The sequence below is a fragment of the Lathyrus oleraceus genome, chromosome 1, assembly GCF_024323335.1.
Source record: "Lathyrus oleraceus cultivar Zhongwan6 chromosome 1, CAAS_Psat_ZW6_1.0, whole genome shotgun sequence".
In the NCBI taxonomy this organism is placed as follows: domain Eukaryota; kingdom Viridiplantae; phylum Streptophyta; class Magnoliopsida; order Fabales; family Fabaceae; genus Lathyrus; species Lathyrus oleraceus.
In genome coordinates, this window is record NC_066579.1 from 336012484 (window position 1) to 336038092 (window position 25609).

At 37.0% G+C, this 25609-nt stretch overlaps 1 protein-coding gene across 2 annotated transcripts; it reads left to right on the forward strand.

Moving 5' to 3' along the window:
• The first annotated feature begins 21358 nt into the window (after positions 1-21358).
• LOC127134588 (GTP 3',8-cyclase, mitochondrial) lies at positions 21359-24976 on the forward strand. Of its 2 annotated transcripts, none has more exons than XM_051061812.1 (7): positions 21359-21586; positions 21970-22382; positions 22795-22962; positions 23057-23248; positions 24033-24101; positions 24446-24530; positions 24638-24976. In XM_051061812.1, exons 1-6 carry the CDS (start codon positions 21484-21486, stop codon positions 24527-24529), a joined length of 1029 nt encoding a protein of 342 aa, XP_050917769.1. In that variant the 5' UTR covers positions 21359-21483; the 3' UTR covers position 24530; positions 24638-24976. The 2 variants fall into 2 exon arrangements, with proteins under 2 accessions (XP_050917769.1, XP_050917768.1); XM_051061811.1 differs by having other exon boundaries at positions 21383-21586; positions 21777-22382.
• The last annotated feature ends 633 nt before the right edge of the window (positions 24977-25609 follow it).

Genomic DNA, 25609 nt, shown 5'->3' on the forward strand with positions numbered 1-25609 from the left:
ATGGAGACCAATGGTTACTGCTCTGAAGTTATCAAAGGATCTGAACAATATCAGCCTTGAAGAACTTGTTAGTTCTCTCAGAAGCCATGAGATAGAACTAGAGGAGGATGAGCCTCAGAAAAGGAACAAGTCAGTGGCGCTGAAGTCCAGACCTGAAAGACGGAAGTCAGACAGAACCAAAGCTCTCCAGGCAGAAACTGCAGATACTGACGACTCTGAACCTGAAGACTCTGATGATGAAGAAGAACTGTCCTTACTAACCAGAAGAGTTAAGCAACTCTGGAAAAGAAGGAACAACAACAACTTCAGAAGATCAAGACCCAGAGGGGATAGATCAGAGTCAACTTCAAAAGGTAAACCTAATAAAGATATTACCTGTTTTGAATGTAAAGAAACAGGTCATTATAGAAATGAATGCCCCAAGCTGAAGAAAGATAACTCTAAGAAAGAAAGCTTCAAGAAAAATGCCTTCAGAACAAAGAAGGGATTAATGGCCACCTGGGACGATAGTGAATCAGGATCATCAGAATCTGACTCTGATGAACAAGCCAACGTAGCATTCATGGCTACCACATCCAGCAGCTCAGATGAAGAATCTGAAGAGGTATTTTCTGAACTTTCTAGATCTGACTTAGAATCATGTTTATCAGAAACTCTTACCTCTCTTCAGAAATTAAAACAAAAAGTTAAAAACATTAAAGGCCTTCTTAAAGCAAAATCTGAAGAGTGTAGTAAACTTGAGACAACAATTCTAGCAAGAGATGATACAATCACATCTTTAACGTTAGAAAGAGATGAAGCTAAAACGAAAAGCTTAGAATTAGAAGAAGTGTTGTCTCAAGCACCACAAACTTCAAATGAAATTATTTATAAATATGAAGAAGCCTTTCAACAATTTCTGAAGAATGGGATAAATAGGAGTATTATGGCATCCATGATTTATGGAGTAGGTCAGAATAATAAAAGGGGAATTGGGTATGATTCTGATTCTGATAAAACTTCTACCAGTAACCTAATTAAATCGCCTTTTTCATACCACTACACACACACACAAGAACACAAATTTAAAAATGCTAGAAGACCCAAAGTTGTAAGAAACTCTGGGAAAACTAATCTGAAAGGACCCAAGAGATTCTGGGTACCGAAAGATAAGATTATCTATGTTGCAGATATCCTATGCAGCAAAGTTCAGACACCAGTCATGGTACCTGGACTCTGGATGCTCGCGACATATGACGGGAAGAAAGTCTATGTTCCAAAGCCTGGAACTTAAAGACGCTGGCTTTGTAGGCTTCGGAGGAGATCAGAAAGGAAGGATCAGAGGCTCCGGAACTATTGGTAATGGTACTCTTCCCTCTATATCTGATGTTCTTTATGTAGAAGGATTAATGCATAACTTGTTATCCATAAGTCAATTAAGTGATAACGGTTATGATGTAATCTTTAATCAAAAAACGTGTAAAGCCATTAGTCAGAACGATGGCTCTGTCCTTTTCACAGGCAAGAGGAAAAACAACATTTATAAAATAAATCTTTCTGATTTAAAAGATCAAAATGTTAAATGTTTAATGTCAGTTCACGAAGAGCAATGGGTATGGCATAGACGCTTAGGCCACATTAGCATGAGGAAACTTTCTCAGCTAACTAAACTTGAGTTAGTCAGAGGCCTACCTAAACTGAAGTTTTCTTCAGATGCTCTGTGTGAAGCTTGTCAGAAAGGAAAGTTTTCAAAAACATCTTTTAAAAAGAAAAATGTTGTTTCTACCTCCAAGCCTCTGGAGCTTCTTCACATTGACTTATTTGGTCCTGTGAAAACAGCATCAGTCAATGGAAAGAAGTATGGACTAGTAATCGTTGATGATTACAGCCGCTGGACATGGGTAAAATTCCTAAAACACAAGAGTGAGTCTCACTCTGTATTCACCAGTTTCTGTTCTAAAGTGCAAAAAGAATTTGACTCTAAAATTGTTAGAGTCAGAAGTGATCATGGTGGAGAATTTGAAAATAAAGATTTTGAAGAATTATTTGATTCTAATGGAATATCCCATGATTTCTCCTGCCCTAGAACTCCACAACAAAATGGAGTTGTAGAGAGGAAGAATAGGACACTCCAAGAAATGGCCAGAACCATGATCAATGAAACAAATGTAGCAAAGCACTTTTGGGCAGAAGCTGTAAATACAGCGTGTTACATTCAGAATAGAATCTCTATTAGACCTATTCTGGATAAGACTCCCTATGAACTGTGTAAGGGAAGAAAACCCAACATTTCATATTTTCATCCTTTTGGATGCATTTGCTTTATATTAAATACTAAAGAACATCTGAACAAGTTTGATTCCAAAGCACAGAAAGGTATTATGTTAGGATACTCAGAACGCTCTAAAGGCTACAGAGTATACAACACAGAAACCAAAATTGTGGAGGAATCAATTCATGTTAGATTTGATGATAAGCTTGACCCTGAAAAGTCAAAGCTAGTTGAAAAGTTTGCAGATTTAGAGATCACTCTGGTAGAATCTGAGAAAACTCCAGAAGCAACTGTCACTCCAGACTCTGAAGAAATTAAATCTCCAAAAATTCCAAGGAAAGTCAAGAGTCGTAGCAACGTATCTGAAGATTTGATTTTGGGAAACAAAGATGAACCTGTTAGAACCAGATCTACCTTCAGAACTTCTGAAGATATTCCTCTGGGACTAGTGTCTCTGATTGAGCCTACGTCCTGTGATGAAGCTCTTCAAGATAATGATTGGGTGGCAGCTATGCAAGAAGAGTTAGATCAATTCTCCAAGAATGATGTCTGGGATCTCGTTCCTAAACCCAGAGGCACTCATGTCATTGGAACCAGATGGGTTTTCAGAAACAAACTGAACGAGAAAGGAGAAGTTGTCAGAAACAAAGCACGACTGGTAGCTCAAGGTTATAGTCAACAAGAAGGTATTGATTATAATGAAACTTTTGCTCCAGTCGCAAGGTTAGAGTCTATTCGTCTTCTTGTATCATTTGCTATTAATCACTCTATAAAATTATACCAAATGGATGTCAAGAGTGCATTTCTTAATGGTTATATCTCAGAAGAAGTGTATGTCAATCAACCTCCTGGTTTTGAAAATTCAAACTTTCCAGAACATGTTTTCAAACTTAAAAAATCTCTATATGGACTTAAACAAGCTCCCAGAGCTTGGTATGAACGTCTGAGCAATTTTCTTCTGGAACAAAATTTTATCAGAGGGAAAGTTGATTCTACACTCTTCTGTAAAAACCATAAAATGATCTCGTGATATGCCAGATTTATGTTGATGACATTATTTTTGGTTCTGCTAATATCTCTGTTTGCCAAGAATTTTCTAAGTTAATGCAGGCAGAATTTGAAATGAGTCTAATGCAAGAACTAAAGTTCTTTCTGGGAATTCAAATTAATCAAACTCCAGAAGTCACATACATTCATCAAAGCAAGTACATTAAAGATGTTCTGAAGAAGTTTGACATGACTGAATGCAACTCTGCAAAGACTCCTATGCACCCAACTTGCATTCTGGAAAAGGAAGAGGTAAGCAACAAGGTTTGTCAGAAGCTCTATCGAGGTATGATAGGCTCTCTTCTCTATCTGACTGCTACTCGTCCTGATATTCTCTTTAGTGTCTGTCTTTGTGCCAGATTCCAATCAGATCCTAGAGAATCTCATTTAACAGCTGTTAAGAGAATTCTTAAGTATCTGAAAGGAACTCCTAACCTGGGCCTGATGTATGAGAAAACATCAGAGTATAGGCTTTCTGGTTATTGTGATGCAGATTATGCAGGAGATAGAATAGAACGAAAAAGCACATCTGGAAATTGCCAGCTTCTGGGAAACAATCTAATCTCCTGGGCTAGCAAAAGACAGTCAACTATCGCTCTATCAACTGCAGAAGCAGAATATATCTCAGCATCACTGTGCACAACTCAGATGCTCTGGATGAAACATCAGCTAGATGATCTACAAATCTTTGAGAGTAACATTCCTATCTTTTGTGATAATACTGCTGCTATTTGTTTAAGTAAGAATCCCATTCTACATTCCAGAGCCAAACACATAGAAATAAAACATCATTTTATTAGAGACTATGTTCAGAAAGGGATAGTAACGCTGAAGTTCATTGATACAGAACATCAATGGGCAGATATCTTTACTAAGCCTCTAGCTGAAGATAGATTTCTTTTCATCTTAGAAAATCTGAACATTAAAAATTGTCCTGAGTAAAATTTGGCTCTGAACATGTAAAATGAGACTCTGATAAAAACAAATACACCTCTGCCTCTGACTCTGATACTTCTACCAAGTTAAGAAGATATCTGAGTTAGAAATCTTCAGAAATCCTTTGGTATTCCTGAAGATCAGAAACATCAACACGTGGGGAACATGCGTCTAACCCTAGAACTTCTAGACAGCTGTCAAAAGAAATCAAAGGTCAGAACGCTTGAAATCTCCTCGAGCAGTGTGCTTACTGTTGGGATTAGACATTCATTTATTAGCTATAATCATTTTTCCTCCCCTAGCGTGCAATTCTTGTGTTCTGTTCCAACGCAATTAAATGTGTCGTTTTGCATGTGTTTTTACCCTTAGTATATAAACACTTTTCTCACATTTCACACACTTATCACTCTTCACTCACTCTTAAACCCTAAACCCTCTCTCGAAGTTTTCTCTGCAACTCCTTCAGTTCTTCATCTTCTTCATCAATTTTCTTCATGAATCCTCAAGAGCAAGCAGTTTTTAACTTCTCCCAACAAATGGAAGCCGCTTCTAATCCCCAAACCTCAAACACTCAAACACCCATGGTTGTAGACGTTACCACAACCCCAGTCTACAAAGAACCTCACATTTTGGAACGCGAACAACACATAAACCTTTCAACTCCCTTTGAAGGTTTAGATGTACTGTGTGAATCGCTGGTGGATTTTGAGAACTTGAGAAGAAACGGTGTTGATCTTACTGAAGATCTTCACAAGCAAGGTTGGGAAACCTACTTCAACAGATTGTATGGTCCAATCTATCCTCTTCTGGTGAAAGAGTTCTGGAGATGTGCAGATGCTGATGACCAGTTCATTGTCTCGTTTGTTCTGGGTGTGAAGATTGTCATCACTGAAGCGTCTATTGCTTCCTTGCTAAACATGGAGAAAGCTGGAGGTAAAAGGATTTACAACATTCCTCCAAGGTCCAAGCGCATCACAGAAGTCATTAACCCTACAATCTTCAAAGCAAATGTTGAAGGAAACCCATCTAAGAACAAGGAGCTTCATCAGAACCTCCGAGTTTGGCTGAAGATTATTCTGGGAACAATCCATCATCGTCCAGCCTCCAACTCTTCAGATTACATAAATGCTGACCAGAAATGCATCCTCTACTGTATTCAGAAGGGTATTCCAATCAACCTCCCTGTTCTCCTCTTCAGATATCTGAGGGATTCAGTCAGAGAAACGAGGAATAATATGAAGCCCAGATCCTACATTCCTCTGGGTAGATTGCTCTCTGACATCTTCATTGAGCATGGGCTGGTAGATGCTCTGGAGAAGACCAGATGTATGGATGATCTGGCAATTGATGTGGGAAAGCCTCTGAATGCCAAAAATCTGAGGAGTATGGGAATCATCAAAGACATCAGAGTCAAGCCCACTATGGAAGTAACCTGGGAAGCTCTGAAGGATCAGAGGAAGATGCCTCATGGCCTTGAAAGGTTCTTCAAGAATGAACCCAGAGATGCCATTGCTATCTACCTTCAGGATCGTCTGGATGAAGGCATTGATATTTCTGATTTCCGCCTTGAAGACTGTCTGGACTCTGTAGAAGATTTGGTCAGATACAAAAGAGGTCTTTCTGAGAAGAAGATAGCTGAGGAAGCAAGGAAGGCAAAGAAAGCCAGACTTGGAGAAACCTCTGGCACCAAAGCTTCAGCACCTCTGAATGTCTCTTCTGGTAAGTCCATTCCTCCTGTCTCCTCTGAATCTGTAATGGCTTCCTCTAACCCTCTCTCCTCTCAACCAATATATACCACCTCTGAAATACCACCCTCAATCACCAGAACCTCTCAACCTCCACCTGTTCTAAAAATTGCTCGAAATTTCACAACAACCTCTGACCCTAATCAACTATATCACCACAGCTCCTCCTCATCCTCTGAATATGAATCACCCCCTTACCTTTCCCCTTCCTCTGACCAAGAGTTCTCTGATCATGAGTCCTCTGATCAAGAACACTCTGACCCAAACTCCCCAACAATAGCTGAAATCTATGCTAAAAACTTCGCCCCACAAACTCAAACACAAACTGAAGTAACCTCAACCCTCCAAACTTCTATTCCACAACAAACAACAACCATCTCCTCTGAAAATCAAACTTCCCTTCCACAACAAACAACAACCTTACCCTCTGAAACTCAACCATCTGATCCTTTCACCTCTAATATCACTCCACCATTTATTCCCGCTGTACCTGGACCAGACTCTGACCCTTTAGACCTAAATCCACTATATGCTTCATCCCCTAGTCTTCAACCAGACGCAGATTCTGAACTTCAAGCAGAATCTGAACCTCAACAAACTGAACCTCAACAATCTGAACCTCAACAAACTGAACCTCAACAATCTGAACCTCAACAAACTGAACCTCAACCTCTAAATCTCAGCCCTCAAAACTCTCCACCTCATTCACCTGAACCTGAACCTGAACTTACCATACCTACCCTTGAGGAGGCCATTATACAGGTTGCAGAAGCCTCAGTCCAGAAGATCAAGTCTCTGGCTAAAAACTCTGAAGTAAGTGATGATCCTAAATCTGTTAGGACACACTGGAACAGAGTCATTAGTTGGATGACCTCTGAGTCTTATAGGCTGAAGAGTATCTCTGAACAAGTCAGAAATGGCTACATCAGAGACTCTGAGGAAAGACTCCAAGAGAGACTGGCTAGAGAAGCTGAGGCCAAGAGATTAGAGGAAGAAAGATTGGCTAGGGAAGCTGAAGAAGAAGCTAAGAGGTTGGAAGAAGAACGCCTGGCAAAGGAAGCAGAACTTCTAAGGATTCAGGAAGCTGAAGCCAAGGCTAAGGCAGATGCAGAAGCCCAAGCTGCTGCTGAAGCTGAAGCTCAGCAAGCTCTGATTCAGGGGGAGTCTTCCTCTGCGATCCCTCTGATTCTTAACACTCTGAAGGAGATCAAGCAAGATCAGCAAGAGATAAAGAAAGATCAGAATGAGCTTCGTGCCAGGATGGACAAGCAAGATGCTCTGAACGAAAACATCCAGAACATGTTTGCCATGTTGCTTCAGAGACTTCCTCAACCTCCAAACCCTTAGGCACTTAGGATTTATTTTTGTTTGTTTGCCTAAGTGTTTTTGCTTCTGTCTTTCTTTTTAGCTCTGATATTCTGTTGAATCTAATGTTTTGACTGCTGTTTGCCTTTGTGCTTTTCAATGAAGTGTTTTTCTCTTTATTTTTCTTTTCATTTTTTTTATGCCTTTTTGATTATGCCAAAAAGGGGGAGAAATTATTAAATAGCTCTGATGAAAATTATGTCTAAAACCTTAAGCATTCTGCAACAATTATAGAATTAGTTCTGATATAAATAGCTCTGATTAAATAATAGCTCTGATTAAATAACTCTAACTTTAAAGTTAAGCATTTGCAGAAAGTTTTCAGAAACCTAATTACTTGGAAAGCTCTGGTAAGAACTTCTGAACTCCCTAGCGCTAACTCAGGGGGAGCTTTTGTTTATCTGATCTAATATTTTTCATGTTTCATCTGATAATTTTAATTGTTTTGTCATCATCAAAAAGGGGGAGATTGTAAGAACAAAAAGTGTTCTACAACAGACTCCATGATTTTGATGATAACAAAGGATGAAACCAAAAATGGCACCCTAACGAAAAGTTTCTAAGTGTGCAGGGTTCTAAAGAAAGAAGAAATAAATCTGATGATGTCATCAGATGCACAACAAGATCAGATACAAATTATCAAGTATCAGAAGCATCTAAAGTGGAATCTCATTCAAGAAGCTTTGACTCTGGACAAAACTGCAAAGTATCAGAAGCATCTGAACATGAAGTAAAGTCTAGAAGCTCTGACTCTGAACAAATGTCTTCTGTAAATTCTGAAGTTATCAGCGCCATCTGAACTTTCAAGAGATAACATCAGAAGCCAGTTTCTCCAGATACACAAAGACTCTAATCAGAATTGTTAATCATGATGAAGTAACGTTTAAGCCAAGTTAATGTTCTGCAAATGGATTTCCTCAATTAAAAAGAGACGTTAATCTCCACTTCCAAGAGAGAAGATACTAATTGTGGTAAGTAGTCACTTCTAAGAGAAAAAGTCTACTGCAGAAGCTATTAATGGAATGGCGTAACTACATCTCAATATCCAACAGATTCAACGCTACTTCAACTCTACTTCAACTCCTATAAATAGAGAAGAAATCTCATTCAGTAAAAACGAAGAAATCACTAGCCAAAACTATACTGAAATCATATCACGCTCAAGAAAAACATCTTTGTTCTTCAAAGATTTTCACTAAGCTTTTGCTTATCAAGTGAAAAATTTGTTCTTAAGTTTGTAATATTTGCTTTCTTAGAAGCACTCTAGATTACACATCTTGTATCTAATTTTTATTTGATTTCCTCAAGTGACTCTTTGTAGTCTGTAGACTTGAGAGGACTAAGAGATTTTCTTCTCTCTTAGGGGTTGTTTGTAATCTTTCAAGATTAGTGGATTAAGTCCTTGTTGAAGGCGAAATCACCTTGGCCGGGTGGACTGGAGTAGCTTTGTGTTATAAGCGAACCAGTATAAAATCATTGTGTGATTTCATTTAGCAAAAGCGCTTATTTTTTTCAAACAATTCAAACCCCCCCTTTCTTGTTTTTCTCACCTTCATGAGGAAGTAGAGAAGTACATACATCATCAGGGTCATCAATAACCTGATGCTCAAGAAACTCAATCAACGCATCCTTCTCCTTAATCTACTGAAGCAACTCTTCACGTTCACGGATCCAGGCACGTGAACGGTCTTCGTCTCTCAACTCCTTTACTCCTTGATTAGGGAGGGTTGAAGGCCCATCCATAATCATAGGTGTAGGTCTCGGATACTCGTAAGGCATGAGATACTCAGACGCCCTCTTCCTAACCCAAATAGTGTAAGGCTCCAAAGCGATGCAATTCTTAGGACCCAACTCTTTCCTTCCTTTCCTATGAATCTTGCGCCAAGCGCGGACCATCCTAGCTTTCAAGCCTTGGGGATCTTTACCATCCTGAAAGAATACACCCTCTAACAAAATGTTATTGGGTTTATCCTTTAAGGGGAACCCAAGCTGCCGACGTGCCAAAATAGGATTGTAGTTAATCCCACCACATGTACCAAGAAGAGGTACATTGGAGAATTCGCCACAAGAGTCAATAATCTGCGCACCATCATACACATGGTTATACCAAGAGATATCATCATTAGTGAGAGACATAAGTCTCGTGGACCACCGTAGACATTCCTTGTTCTCCTTGAAAGCGACCGTCTGAGGTAAGTGAGAAATAAACCACTTATACAACAGAGGCAAACAACACACAATGGCGCCACCACCCTTTGCATTCCTCATATGCAAAGAGAAGTAGGTATCGCCCAACAGAGTCGAAACGGGATTAAGAGTAGAGAAAATCCTAATAGCATTCACATCCACAAACTTGTCGATGTTGGGGAATAACACTAGCCCATAGATGAGAAGTACAAATATGGCCTCAAAGGCGTCCTCACTCATGGTCTTCCCATAAACAGTAGCTTGAGCAATGAGGAACTCAGAAGGGAGACCTTGAATTCCCCCTTTGGTAGTCATATGAGCATCAACCAGAGATTCATCTATGTGTAACATGTCAGCTATCTCTTGAGAAGTAGGAATACTCTCCATGCCACTGAACGGCAACTGGTCTAGAATAGGTATACCCACAAGATAAGCATACTCCTCAAGTGTAGGCAAAAGCTGAAAATCCGGAAACGTGAAGCAACGGTACAAAGGATCGTAAAACTGCACCAATACACTCACCAATCCTTCATCCACCTGAGTAGTCAGAAGAGGAAGAAGCTTCCCAAAACGAGCCTTGAAACCCAAAGGATCTAATACATAGGATGTCAGATTCCTTAACTCTTTCAAGTCTGGTTGCCTGAAGTTGTACTTCTTTGTATTCCTTCTTTGTCTTTCCATGTCTGATAATTTTGCAAATAGACCTCTTAAGTTCCTTGAAAATTTTCTTATTTATTGATGATATGGATGCAAATGGGTGCATGAATGCATGAATGCAACAATCACACTCAAGGATCAAGCAAAGCACACCAAACAAAGGTCATGGGATGGATCATGTTATCCTTAATATCAATCATCCATTTTGGTGGATTATGGTTTACACCTTATCAACACCCAAGTTCCATTGATATTAAGGATTCATGAACGGATCAACCATGAATCAAGGGTTTGTTGTAAGTCACGAGCATGGAGTTAGTTTAAGAACCACCCAAAAGGGAGTGTACTAGGGTTTAAACCTGCCAAACATGTTCTACAAGAGGTTCCCATAGTCATCATCCCATCTTTCGGATATTATTGGAGAAACGACTACTCGTATTCCGAAAATATTCTCAAGAGAGACTCTTATGAGTGTAGTATCGCGTAACAATTGTATCAAATCTTACACTTGAACGACTTTCGCACTACATCCTAAGAATAGGCCAAGATGGGCTTGGTAAACTAAGGTCCTTGGCTTCTAAGGTCTATATTGGAAAAAGTAATGTCTAACCACAACTACTTGTGTGACATTATTGATCCCAACATGACCTCCACCAAGTGAATGGTCTTGCAAGTCAACTTGCTAAGGAATAACTCCACACAAGTCGACAAGACTATGCCATTCTCCTATCCTAAGTGCACTCGAGTTCGGGTGTAGAACTCATCTCACAAAGATCACCAAGCATACAAGGAATTAATATTCAAACAATTCTATCATTACATACAATACAATAATCCCAAATTGCACAAAAATACGTCACAAAACAAATACAATACAACAAGCATGAAAAGTCGGCAAAACCCACTAGTTTTGTGTAATCCGCCTACGCGGACTTAGAACGAAGTGAAATATGGATCTCGACCCACTAGAAAATCTTCCAACGGGATTTTCCGAATCAAATGATGAGGGTCATTTGTTTTGAGTAAAATAGTGGGAGCATATTTAATTAAAGGCCTAATTAAATATGTCAATGATACTTATATTTTCATTAATCCTTGTGTAGATTACCATGACAGCAAACACCTCTAACAACATATTGCGATCAAACCTTGAGAAAGAAAAATTGTCTGGGACAAATTTTCTGGATTGGCACCGAAACATGAGGATTGTCCTCAAACATGATAAAGGGACAGGCAAGGAAGTTGCCAAACCCAAACCCACTATTGCTGCTTTGAAGCCTAGTGGAAGCATAGAAAAGGAAGGCACCTGCTTCCATTGCGGTAAGACCGCACACTGGAAGAGGAACTGCCCAAAGTACCTGGAAGATAGGAAGAATGGAGTAGAGACTCCAACTTCAGGTATTTTTGTTATTGAAATTAATTTATCTACTTCTGCATCATGGGTATTAGATACCGGATGCGGTTCTCACATTTGTACAAATGTGCAAGAACTAAAAGGGAGTAGAAAATTGGCAAAAGGTGAAGTCGACCTACGAGTTGGTAATGGAGCAAAGGTTGCTGCCTTAGCCGTAGGAACTTATGAATTGACTTTACCTAGTGGTTTAATAATTCAGTTAAAGAACTGTTATTATGTACCAGCAATTAGCAGGAATATTATTTCCGTTTCTTGTTTGGACAAGATTGGTTTTTCATTCATAATAAAGAACAATTGTTGTTCAATTTATTCGAATGATATATTCTATGCTACTGCACAAATGAACAATGGACTATATGTCCTTGATCTTGAAATGCCTATTTATAACATTAATACTAAAAGGATGAAACCTAATGAGTTAAATCCAACTTACCTTTGGCATTGTCGATTAGGCCACATAAATGAGAAACGCATTTCCAAACTCCACAAAGATGGACTGTTGGACTCTTTTGATTATGAATCATATGAGACATGCAGATCTTGTTTAATTGGAAAGATGACAAAGTCTCCATTCACAGGAAAAGGTGAAAGAGCTAATGATCTTTTGGCCCTCATACATACTGATGTATGTGGTCCATTGAACATACCAGCCAGAGGAGGTTTTCAGTACTTCATCACATTCACTGATGATTTCAGTAGATATGGTTATGTGTATTTAATGAAACACAAATCAGAGTCCTTTGAAAAGTTCAAAGAATTCAAGAATGAAGTACAAAACCAACTAGGTAAAAGTATTAAAGCTCTTCGATCAGATCGAGGTGGTGAATATTTAAGCCTAGAGTTTGATGACCATCTGAGAGAGTGTGGAATTCTATCCCAACTCACTCCTCCTGGAACACCCCAATGGAATGGTGTGTCTGAGAGAAGAAATCGAACCCTGTTGGACATGGTCCGATCCATGATGAGTCACGCCGATCTTCCAAACTCCTTTTGGGGACATGCGCTATTGACAGCAGCTTACACACTTAACCGTGTTCCATCCAAAAAGGTTGATAAGACACCATATGAGATATGGAGTGGTAAGAGACCACATATGTCTTACATGAAGATTTGGGGTTGCGAAGTTTATGTGAAACGACAAATTTCAACTAAGCTTGAGCCCAAATCTGACAAATGCTTATTTGTTGGGTATCCTAAAGAAACAAGAGGGTATTACTTCTACAATCCTTCTGAGGGCAAAGTGTTTGTCGCTCGGACTGGAGTTTTCCTAGAAAAGGATTTTATTTCCAAAGGAACCAGTGGGAGGAAAGTAGAGCTTGAAGAAATTCAAGAATCACAAAGCATAGATACACCTATGGAGGAATTAGAGCAGGAAGTTGTGGAAGAGCAACCTGCTCAAGTAGAACAAAACCAGCGTAGGTCAAGCAGGATACGTCAACTACCTGAGAGATATGGATATCTCATAACTGATCAAGGTGATGTATTACTCATGGATCAAGATGAGCCTGTGACCTACCAAGAGGCCATAACTGGTCCCGAGTCTGAGAAGTGGCTAGAAGCCATGAAATCTGAAATGGATTCCATGTACACAAACCAAGTTTGGACCTTGGTAGAGCCTCCTGTAGGAGTTAACCCTATAGGATGCAAGTGGGTCTTCAAAAAGAAGACTGACATGGATGGTAAGGTACATACCTATAAGGCAAGACTGGTGGCAAAAGGATATAAATAAATTCATGGGATTGACTATGATGAAACCTTTTCACCAGTTGCAATGCTTAAATCTGTTCGGATTTTACTTGCTATCGCTGCATATCATGATTATGAAATATGGCAGATGGATGTCAAAACTGCTTTCCTTAATGGGAATCTTCTTGAGGATGTGTACATGACACAGCCTGAAGGATTTGACATACCAGAGGAAGCCCAAAAGATATGTAAGTTACAAAGATCAATCTATGGATTGAAGCAAGCTTCCAGAAGCTGGAATCTTCGTTTTGATGAAACAGTAAAACAATATGGATTCATCAAGAACGAAGATGAGCCTTGTGTCTACAAGAAGGTTAGTGGGAGCATGATCGTTTTCCTGGTATTATATGTAGATGACATATTACTCATTGGAAACGATATCCCTACCCTACAACAAGTAAAGTCTTGGTTGGGGAAATGCTTTTCTATGAAGGACCTAGGTGAAGCAGCCTATATATTAGGAATCAGAATCTGTAGAGATAGATCACAAAAACTGCTTGGCCTAAGTCAGAGTACATACATAGACAAAGTGTTGAGACGCTTTAATATGCATGATTCCAAGAAAGGATTCATACCTATGCAACATGGCCTGTGTCTATCAAAAACACAATCCCCTTTAACTAAGGAAGAAAGGGATCGCATGAATAAGATTCCATATGCATCTGCAATAGGATCTATCATGTATGCCATGTTATATACTCGACCAGATATCTCGTATGCTTTAAGCGCAACGAGTAGGTACCAATCTGATCCTGGTGATGCTCACTGGGTAGCTGTCAAGAATATCCTTAAGTATTTGAGAAGGACTAAGGAATCATTCTTGATATATGGAGGTCAGGAAGAGTTGGCTGTAATTGGATACACCGATGCTAGCTTCCAGACAGATAAGGATGACTTTAGATCGCAATCTGGTTATGTGTTTTGCTTAAACGGTGGCGCTGTGAGCTGGAAAAGTTCAAAGCAAGATACAGTTGCTGATTCTACAACTGAGGCCGAGTATATTGCTGCCTCAAGTGCAGCGAAGGAAGCTGTTTGGATCAAAAAGTTCATTAGTGAACTTGGCATAGTTCCTAGCATTGTGGATCCCATTGGTCTCTACTGTGATAACAATGGTGCTATCGCACAAGCCAAGGAACCTAGATCTCACCAACGATCCAAACACATACTTAGGCATTATCATCTCATTCGAGAGATAATAGATAGAGGAGATGTGAAAATATGTAAGGTACCTACACTTGACAATATAGCTGACCCATTGACAAAGCCTCTTGCGCAGCAGAAGCATGATGGCCATACTAGATCAATGGGCATAAGGGGTATGCCTGATTGGCTCTAGTGCTAGTGGGAGATTGTTGGTGTAAGCCCTAGAGGCCAATACTTTTGGTACTTGTATCGAATTATTTATTAATAATAAAAGGCATTTTCTTTATTACGTTTGCTTAATAAAGTCCCTAGAATAGCTAGTCCGTTTAATGTATTAAGTGTGACTTAATCATGAGAACACATTAAACATAAGGACACTATTCTTAAAGTATCCGTAGTCGAGCTTTAGTGTGAAGTGGGATAACATTAAAGCATTAAGACTATTATGTTTGTAGACTGATGATCACATCTCATGGATCATGGATAAAGAGTTATCAAGTCTTAAATATAGGTATGAATATTAGGAGTAATATTTATACCGGATTGACCCGCTATGAGAATACTATATAGAAAGTTATGCAAAGTGTCATAAGTTATTCTCATGGTGATAATAGTGTATTCCACTCTTCGACCTGAAACCACTATGGATCCTAGATGTAGAGTCGAGTGCTTTATTGCTGATCCAACGTTGTCCGTAACTGGATAACCATAAAGGCAGTTAATGGGTACTCCACAAAGCATGCTGAGGGACATGAGTGTCCTAGATGGAATTTGCCCATCCTGCGTAACAGGATAAATGTCTATGGGCCCAATATTGAACTGAACAAGGATGACACGGTCTATGCCTTGTGTTCAATATAGACATAAGGGCAAAAGGGTAATTATACACATAATTATTATCACGGAAGGAATTGTCAGATCACTTGACATTTTCGTGTCTTGGGTAGCAGTGATGTGTTGCTAGATACCGCTCACTGTTTATTATGTTAAATGTGTGATTTAATATAATTGCCAACGTCACGAAAACCTACAGGGTCACACACAAAGGACGGATTGATGAGAGATAGAGTAACTAAGGAATATCGTAAGGTACGGTACCCTTAAGTGAATTATAGAACATCGTAAGGTACGGTGTACTTGAGTAGAATACGAAATATGGTAAGGTACCATGGGCTTAAGTGATTTTGGGCATATTATAAGATATGGGCCAAAATACACTTAAGTGGGCTTTTAGCTTGAAGCCCACACAAGTGGTTCTATAAATAGAACCCTTGTGCAGAAGCAAAAATTTGCGGTTGCATTATTTTCGTTTTCTCTCACTCTCTCTCTCTCTCACTCAAAGCCTTCATTCATACCAGCTAGCACTGAGATTGAAGGAATCCGTTCGTGTGGACTGAGTAGAGACGTTGTCATCGTTCAACGTTCGTGATCGTTTCGTGGATCTGCATCAAAGGGTTTTGATCGTTACAAGAGATCTGCACCAAAGGTTTCAATCGTCACAAGAGGTAAATATTCTATCACTGATCATGACCATTCGTAAGGATCTCTAAAGGAGAAATTTTAATTTCCGCTGCGTTTTGGACCGCAATTCTCCTTCAGGGTATTCATTACCATTAGAGATATTGACTAAATCCAAGGTAAATCATACAAGTCGAGTCGCCACTGCACTTCTATTTATCCAAAGGAATGGTTAGAAAGTGAACAAAAACCTAAAAGTTTTATCGAATCAAAAACTAGTAAAAATGTCAGAGATCTGGGTAAGGGGGTTGGTTATGCAATGGGAAGGTGTTAGGCACCCAAAGCATCCTAGGTACTCATAGGGAACCCTTTTCCCATTTGTTGCAAAGGTTGTTGCTTTTTTTTTGAAAATTTATTTGTGCAAACATGATTGAAGGGATGAGAAAAGCGTGTATGTTTATCTAATGTACTACTTACTAAAATAAGGGTCAAAAGAAAATGACTCGCACGGACGTCGCATCCACTGCATACGTATCTCATCTGAATCTGAGAATCAGAGTCTTCGTAGCTCGGCTACCTATGGGTTAAAGAGGAGTGTGCTCGCTAAGACATCGCGTCTTATGCCTACGTATCTCATTTGGGATGAAAATCAAAGCAAAACGTAGTTCGACCACCTATGGGGTAAGGGTTGTGTTTTGGGGTGAACGACGTTACTACGCAATCTACCGGATGCTCGACCTTTGGAGACTTACTTGCCTGTAGTAGAAGGAGATAACGTGTTCTTAGGAGAAGAAAAATCAATGAGTTTGGGGTGTTTAGGGATGCTCATGCAAAAAGGCAGTCCTAGATGAAGGAACCGCGCTACCTTAATTGACATGCCACGAGAGGCTATACGAAACCTAAGAAATCGGTAACATGCGGGAAAAGTAAAGGGATCGAGAGATCTACCGTACGGATAAAGATCCGAAGTAACAACAATTAAAGAGATAAGAAACCCAAAGATCTCTCAAGCTAGCACCATCAAAGAAAGTGAGTCAGTACAGGTAATCGGAATAAAGCTCCAGGTGGTATCCCACAAATAAAGTGGAACACCAGGCAAGCCATCTCTGCAAGAGTCATATGAGCCCTCACAAAACAAAACTCAACAAACAGGTTAGAGAAACAAGATAGGGTAATCAAGAGTTGCCCCCAAATCAAAATGTAACCACATGAATCATGCCATTAAAATTCACAAAAAGCTCACAAAAAGCAACCAAGGGTAGGAGGCCTAAACCTCTTGTCAAACACATGCATCAAAAGGGTATCAAATTCACCCATAATACCTCATACATTCAGAGAATTCAAATTAAAAGCATAAAGTAATGGGAATAAGGCAAACCTGACTGGAGAGATCGAATGAAATTGAATTGCCCGGTTGGGTTTGCAAAGCAATCTGAGGGTTTATATGAGAGGGAATTGGTTCTTTGCCGATGAGTTCCCTTCAGTCTCTGGAGGTTGCTCTGAACTCTGTTAGCTCTTCTCTCACTATCTTTTTCCCTTCCAGGGTAATAGGAATAGAATCCCTTTTGTTTCACCGAAACTCTGAATTTATAACCTGATTTTTGTGGACCTGTGGACTCAAATGAGAGAGACCCAAGTCCAAATTTTTTTTGTTATATTTTATTTATTTATTTTCGTTTTTTTTTTCGTTTTTTTTAAACACGTGGGCTTCGCCTAGCGAGCATGACAGTTCAAGAAATTCCTCTGAGCGTAGGTGATTCTGGTGGCTTTTCTTGGGATTCGTTAGGCGACTCATTTTGCTCGCCTAGCGAGCATGACAGCTCATGAACAAACTTTTGCTCCTTCAAGATTAACGTTTGAATGATGAATAGATCTCATTGGAACATGTTGGAAGTAACCCACGTCATTCCCTTGTATTGACTGATCACCCGAATAGAATCCACAAAGTGTCTTGGATGATACTCAAGCTTCAAATAAAAGATGTTAGTGACACATTTTTGTGCTTTTGGTTAGTAAGAGAAACAATGATATATAATTCAAGCATGCTTGGTGATCTCAAACCAATCACAAGGAGTCCCACCCAGAGGCAAAGGGAACCAAGATGCTTATGATCCTTTAGGCTATGCAAATGCAATGTTATGATGCCATGGGGGATCTTAGGGTCAAAATTGGGGTCTTACAGTATCCAATAAACTTTGAGAGATTTTAATAGGTAAAACTCAAGAACCCGACAAGAAAAACATGTTGACATCCAACCTAAACAGTAAGACTTGGAATTTGGCAATTGAGTATTCTCTTCGAAACGGTGGATTGAAGAAGTTAGTCTTCTTTTCAAAAACAGTATATCGAAGCGGTTAGTCTTTTTTCCATGACAATGTTGGAAAGGTTAGTCTTCAAGCTTTCAAACAAACTTTGTAAGCTTTTTCCACAGGTTGAGCTCAGGAACCTTAAACCTTGGTTCTATACGGGCTGACCAATAACCTTTGAGATTTTAATATTTGACTAATCGCAAACCTTATCCAAGATTTTATCATAGATCAAGCTTTAACCTAATCTTGGTTTTACTACAGGCTAACTAAGAATCTATGAGATTTTACCATGGGTTAATATCGAACTTATTAAGCTTTTAATCATGAACTGAGCTTGAACCTAAATAGGGGTTTGATGACACAATCCCCCCAAACCAAAAACTTTTACGGGTTTTACTCTAACTCAACGAAATAATTCATAAAATGGATAATATCCAACCAATATATATATATATATATATATATATATATATATATATAATATATATATATATATATATATATATAATATTCTCTTGGTGAATACAATTTTACCCTTTCAAACTTACAAAATATCCTCACTCACAAAAGAACTTTCTCAAATAAGCACTTCAGCTAAAACATTAGAGAGAGAGAGAGAGAGAGAGAGAGAGAGAGAGAGAGAGAGAGAGAGAGAGAGAGAGAGAGAGAGAGAGAGAGAGAGAGAGAGAGAGAGAGAGAGAGAGAGAGAGAGAGAGAGAGAGAGAGAGAGAGAGAGAGAGAGAGAGGTGTCAAAACACGATTATGGATGAAATGAAATGAGGGAATGTACCTCTATTTGTAGGGTAGAGGCTTCCTCAAAAAGGAAATTGGTTTTAATGCATTTTAAGACAATCTAATCTATTAGAAACTAATGCTAATCGATTATATACTTCAATGGTAATTGATTACCAATTTCAAAAAGAAAAGAAAAGATATCTAGTTGTTATATCTCATTAAGATGCTGTCGTAATCGCTTAGATCTCAATTTTGAACTGATCCGGTCGATTAAACAAGTGCTCTAATCGATTAGAAAAGAAAAAACTTTGCCCATAAGAATTTTGCATGCTCCCAATTTACCTGGCACAACTTCAAGACGTTTTATAAAATATTTTTTTTAGAGAAATTAGTTTAATAATAAGTTTTAGTGTGTGTGCGCTTTAGCAATTCACTTTACGAGAATGCCCTTTTACTTTTACACAATATTCACTCAGACTAAGGTGGGTTTATCTTGTACTTCAAGACTTTGTTATATGCTTTCTTTGTAGGCACTTGCTTGAGTTTATATGAGATGAGGCTTGAGTTTATATTCCACTTGGTTGCCATCATCAGATAGTCAAGTCCATCAAACTCTAATACTTAGGTTTACTTCTTTATCTGCTTCGTCACTTATGCTTGACTTAAGACATTTGAGTCATCATCAATTAGTTTTCATCATCAAAAGTTCAAGAAAAGTTGTTGTCCTTGTTAAAGATATATCACCTGCAAAACATGGTTTCGTAGCCCTGACAAAGGTTTATTCTTTTCTCCAGGCTCCTTTATTCATCTCCTTGGTTTTTCTGAAGTTGATTGGGCAGGACGTAGAGACGCAAGGAGATCCATCTCAAGCTCATGTATTTTCATTGGTCACTCCTTAATTTCATGGATAACAAAGAAGCAGCACACACATTCTAGGTCTTCTTCTGAAGTAGAGTATCGAGTATTAGCTGCTTATGAAGTAGAGTATCGAGCATTAGCTGTAACCACACGTGAACTTCAATGGATCATGTTCCTATTTCGTTACTTGTGCCAAATCTTTTGTCCTTTCATATGATACTTAAAGTGTATTGCACATTGTTGTCAATCAATCTTCCATGAAAGAATAGACTGCCAACTTGTAAGGGAAATTTTTTAGACAAGTATCATGAAGCTTCCCCCAATTCTATCACATTGTCAACCTGTAGATTTTTTCACAAAATCTCTCTTGTCTAAACCTTTCTTGTTAGAATCCAATGTAGATGATACACATTAGATATATTATACCACTATAACTAATATATATATATATATATATATATATATATATATATATATATATATATATATATATATATATATATATATATATATATATATATATATATTTCTTTTGTGTTCATTATTATGCATGAATTCGATACTGATAAAAAGAATAAAGAATAAGAAGATAAGAAAGAGACACGGACAAACCAAACTTAGAAATTATACACCATTTGTCATTAAGATGTGTCTAATTAGAAGAGAAAATAGTTTAAATAAATTAGAATGATTTTTCTTTTAATAGTGTCTTAGTCTTTTCGTCATGTCATAAACCCGAATTCTACGTGGGAATATTCGGTACAGAAACATGGAATAAAATTCCCTACATAATAAAACCTAAAATAAAATGAAACATAGAATAAAATAATTAAAATAAGAGTAATACTACATCAATATTTATATCAAATATTGTCGTATTTATACGATAAATAATATTATTTTACTAAAATAATATTAAAAATTTATTTTAAATAAAAATTATTTATAAAAAATGTTTTTCAAAACTTTAAATTTGTAATAAAAATATTATATTTTTTATTAATCAATTTTATTATTATATTAATCACAAAAATATATATTATTAATTATTTATTCTTTTGATAATTTATTAATCAACTTCACAACTTTACTAATTAATAAAATATATAATATTAATTAAATTTTAAAATTAATTTATAATTTAATTAATAAATTTTAAAAATTAAAAACTATAAATAATAAAATAAAATAGATTAATATTATAAATTAATGTCAGAATTTAGTCTATATTATTTATTTTATTAGTTAATAGAGTAATGAAGTTTATTAATAAATTATCAAGAAAATATATGATTAATAACATGTATTTTTATGATTAATATAATTAATAAAAAATATTATATATTTGTTATAGAATTAGTTTTTATAAAAATGTTTTTTTAAAATACTTTTTATTTAAAATAAAATTTTAATATTATTTTATTAAAAAAACACGGATGAAGTTGATGTAAGCATTGGAATAAGATGTTGATTTAAGAATTCATTCTGGACTGAATTTATCGATTTAATAGGTCTGATACCATATAAAAACCATATGGATATAGATTGAGTCAACAACTCGAGATTGTGTTGTCTCTTTCGCTGAATTTTTATCTTCACACTTCAAACCCAACACGTAAAAACTCTCTCTCTATGCTTCACCTCTTTCGCTATTTCTCTATCCATCATCATGAGACGCTACTTCTCCAAATTCCTTCATTCGGCAATTCGATTCAACACATCAATTTCAATTCCGGTAAAAAATCCCTCTATCTTTGACTTTCTTTTACCTATCACAACATACTATACCTCATTTCTTCTTCAACTTCAATCGATATTACTTAGATCTAATCTAGTCTAATTGTTCTCTTCTGATAGTTATATTTATGTTCAAATTGTGATGATGAAATTTTGATTAGCTAGTAAAACTGATTTTGTTATATCAGGTGAAATTTGAGTCGAGAATTTGTAATCTTCAAACCTTAATCAAAGGAAATTCTAGTCATTATTATTCTACAGAAACTTCAGTAATATCTTGTGATTTGTTATCAGAAGAAAAGCCGAAAGAGAACTCTGTTTCTGATATGTTGGTTGATTCATTTGGAAGGATTCATACTTATTTGAGAATTTCCTTAACAGAGAGATGTAACTTAAGGTGTAAGTATTGTATGCCAGCTGAGGGTGTGGACCTGACTCCTACCTCTCAGGTTTTAACGAAAGACGAGATTCTGCGATTGGCTGGTTTGTTTGTGAGTTCTGGTGTGAATAAAATACGGTTGACGGGTGGTGAGCCGACTATTAGAAAGGATATTGAAGATATATGTTTTGAGTTGTCGAGTTTGAAGGGGTTGGAGACGTTGTGTATGACTACGAATGGGATTGTGCTTGCGAGAAAACTTCCGAAGCTTAAAGAGTGTGGACTTACTTCTTTGAACATTAGTGTAGATACGCTTGTACCGGCAAAGTTTGAGCTTATGACGAGACGGAAAGGGCATAACAAAGTAATGGATTCAATTAATGCTGCTGTTGATCTTGGTTATGATCCGGTTAAGGTATATGTTTGGTCTTGTTTCTTTACGTTTTAAACATTTTTCGGTTTGGTCACCAAGTGTTGTTAAATAGCGGCGCTATAGTGCAGGGGAATTTGAACAAATCACAACTGTTTGTTTTGGATACGATTTATTAGTACAGAATGTTGTCAAATACTAACTATAGAGAAAGCGGAATTTGAACAAATCATTATTGTTCTGCGATATGTTATTTTGTGCAAAATGTTATAAAATAGCCGCTATAGCACTATTGCATGTTGAAATCTGAATTGACTGCTATTTATTGCGATTTGCGACGGACAACGTTGGATTCACCTCCCTATCAGTATCTTCCTTTTTGACTAACTCATAAAGGCATTCGCATATTGCTGATTATACATTTGAATGTGTCTTGTATGTTTCTGGTGCATTCTAGGTGAATTGTGTTGTAATGCGTGGATTCAATGACGATGAAATCTGTGACTTTGTTGAGCTGACGCGTGAAAAGCCAATTAATGTTCGGTTCATTGAGTTCATGCCTTTTGATGGAAATGTTTGGAATGTCAAGAAACTTGTACCTTACTCAGAAATGTTGGATACAGTGGTAAGGTAGAATTCGTACTGAAGATCTCGTTTTTATAGTTTTTTGTAATGCTTTCTTATAGTTGAGAGCCTTCATAACCATCATTGTCAAACAGGCGAAACAGTTTACTAGCTTAAAAAGAGTTAAGGATCACCCGACAGAAACGGCTAAGAATTTCACCATAGATGGCCATAAAGGAAAAGTTTCATTTATCACATCAATGACTGAACATTTTTGTGCTGGTTGCAATAGATTGCGACTACTAGCCGATGGAAACTTAAAAGTTTGTTTGTTTGGACCTTCAGAGGTATGATATATTCTAACCATCAATCATAGTTCAGTATATCTTGCACGCCACTTAAATTTGGTGATCGCAATTCTGTTACACTCTTGTTTATGTTTTTTAGTGAATCTGGTTATAGTTGGTGATGATAAATTGGAGGCTTCTTAAATCCAAAAGAGTATTGAATCTGATAATTAGATCACATGGGAAATAGAGGATAAAGGGATTGGTATTTAAGGCACATAAATGATTTTTATGAGTAAAGTAGGAACGTAAACCTTTCGTAACACTAACACTTTATATTGAAGGTGTGCCCGGTGTCTGACACGTATCGACACCGAGATATGCGTTTACATTTTACTATTCCATTTTTTCAGATTATTACTAGGGCCACTGTTTCTGGGTCAGTTTTTTGTCAGTGTTTGTGTCAATACTTCATAGCTTAAGCCTTTGGCATGATAAGATCTTAAAAAGTGTATAAAAGATTCGTATTCGTATAGTTAGCTATGAGAATGTTGGGTATGGTTCAGGGTGTTTGTCCATCTTGAAGTTTGTTAGTATATGGTTTTGACAGAAGACATGGAAATTAAGCATGACATTGTCATTTTGTAAATTAAGGGATTATTCATATGAATCATACCCTTTCCTTGCAGTCATGAAAATAAACTATTTCTCATTTTTAAGCCACAACTTGGGTGAAATGATGGCTGTTCTGCTTCCTATTAAATATACATAACATGTTTCATGTGTAACTTCAGAAATGGATTACTGTGACGGTCTTACATGGGCTTCTTGTCTTGCACTGCAGGTAAGCTTAAGAGATCCCATGCGGAATGGTGCAGAGGATCATGAGCTTAGGGAGATAATAAGTGCTGCGGTATGTTCTTGTTATTATTACCAAGATTCAGAATTTCAGCATGACGATTTAGAAAAAATTTAGCATCTTTGCCAACATTGGTTATCCTCTTTAATAAGATGATTTAGTAATAGAACTATATTACTTGCTATTCTAATACAATTTGTCAAATTCTTCCCTGAAAATGTGATTGGTTTTAAACTGCGGCAGCAGTTGCTATTATGCTGCAAATCTTTATGTCGCGGCTGCAATATTGGTTAAAACCATGAAACCTGCCTAGCACAATAGTCAACAGTGGATGCTGGTATAGTAACTAAAATTGTAAGGTTTCATGTTTCTTTAGCATTTCCTATTATTTGGTTTAGGTGAAGAGGAAGAAACCTTCCCATGCCGGTATGTTTGACATAGCGAAGACAGCAAATAGGCCTATGATACATATTGGTGGATAAGGTTTGGTCATTATTTTTTCTTCTCTTCATAGAATTTTCGCATTCAATCTATATGAAGATTCGTTTTACAATTTACTAAAGCACAAAATGATTTGTCATTGATATCAGGTATATCATATATTGGTAAAACTCGCTCATATGACCAAACACCATAGCACCGCCAAACAAAAGCAATCTGAATTAAGCATTGACCGAGATCTTCGACAACCGGCGATACCTTTAGCACAAATTTTGTTGATCATATGTACTTTTAGCAAATATGAAAGGGTTGAAGAATAAAGCTCATTGATGATGAGTATATTAGTGAATAATGCCAATCTGGTCTTTTATATTCAGATCATGTTGATCTTTCTTAGTGGATAGTTTATTTAAATATTGAGCTTAAAATTTGAAGGTGGATTCTTGTTGTATTTATATAGCAAATTGGAATTTTGATAAGATTGATAAGATTGTTTGCCAGCATATAGACAAGCACATATTTTATAGGGACAGAGTGATGTTACATAAAAAAGATTATAACTAAAGTCAATTAATGTATTAAAGAGCAAATTGTAGTTACATGCATCTATTGAGAAAGACATGTTAGAATTGTGCTTCCCACGTTTTGGTGATATGAGAATGATAGAAGCCTTAGTTGAAAGAGTTTATTTTATGGAAAACCGTTCATCAAGATAGAGATAAAATCAATATGACTAATTAAAGTTATTAAAGTATATAAAATGAGATAGTCTCAAAGTATATAAAATTGAGATAGTCTCTTATGATATATTTATGACATATATTTGCTAGTGGTTGGTTTTTGATATATTTTGATGTAGGTTTGATATTTAAAAAAAAAAGTAGAAATTTAACAAATCTATTTTAAAATATAGAAGTAATCTTATAAAGTCTTTCTCTTTAAAATTCCTCCAAAAACCAACTCACAAGTAGATCCTAAAGAAGAAGAAAAAATGGAACAAATGACAATGATAATGAATAATTTATGTTGCCGACTTTGTGAGAAAATAATGTTATTATTGTTATATAAATAAATAAAAGACTTTTGCTATTTAATATATAGACTACTTAAGAGTATTATGA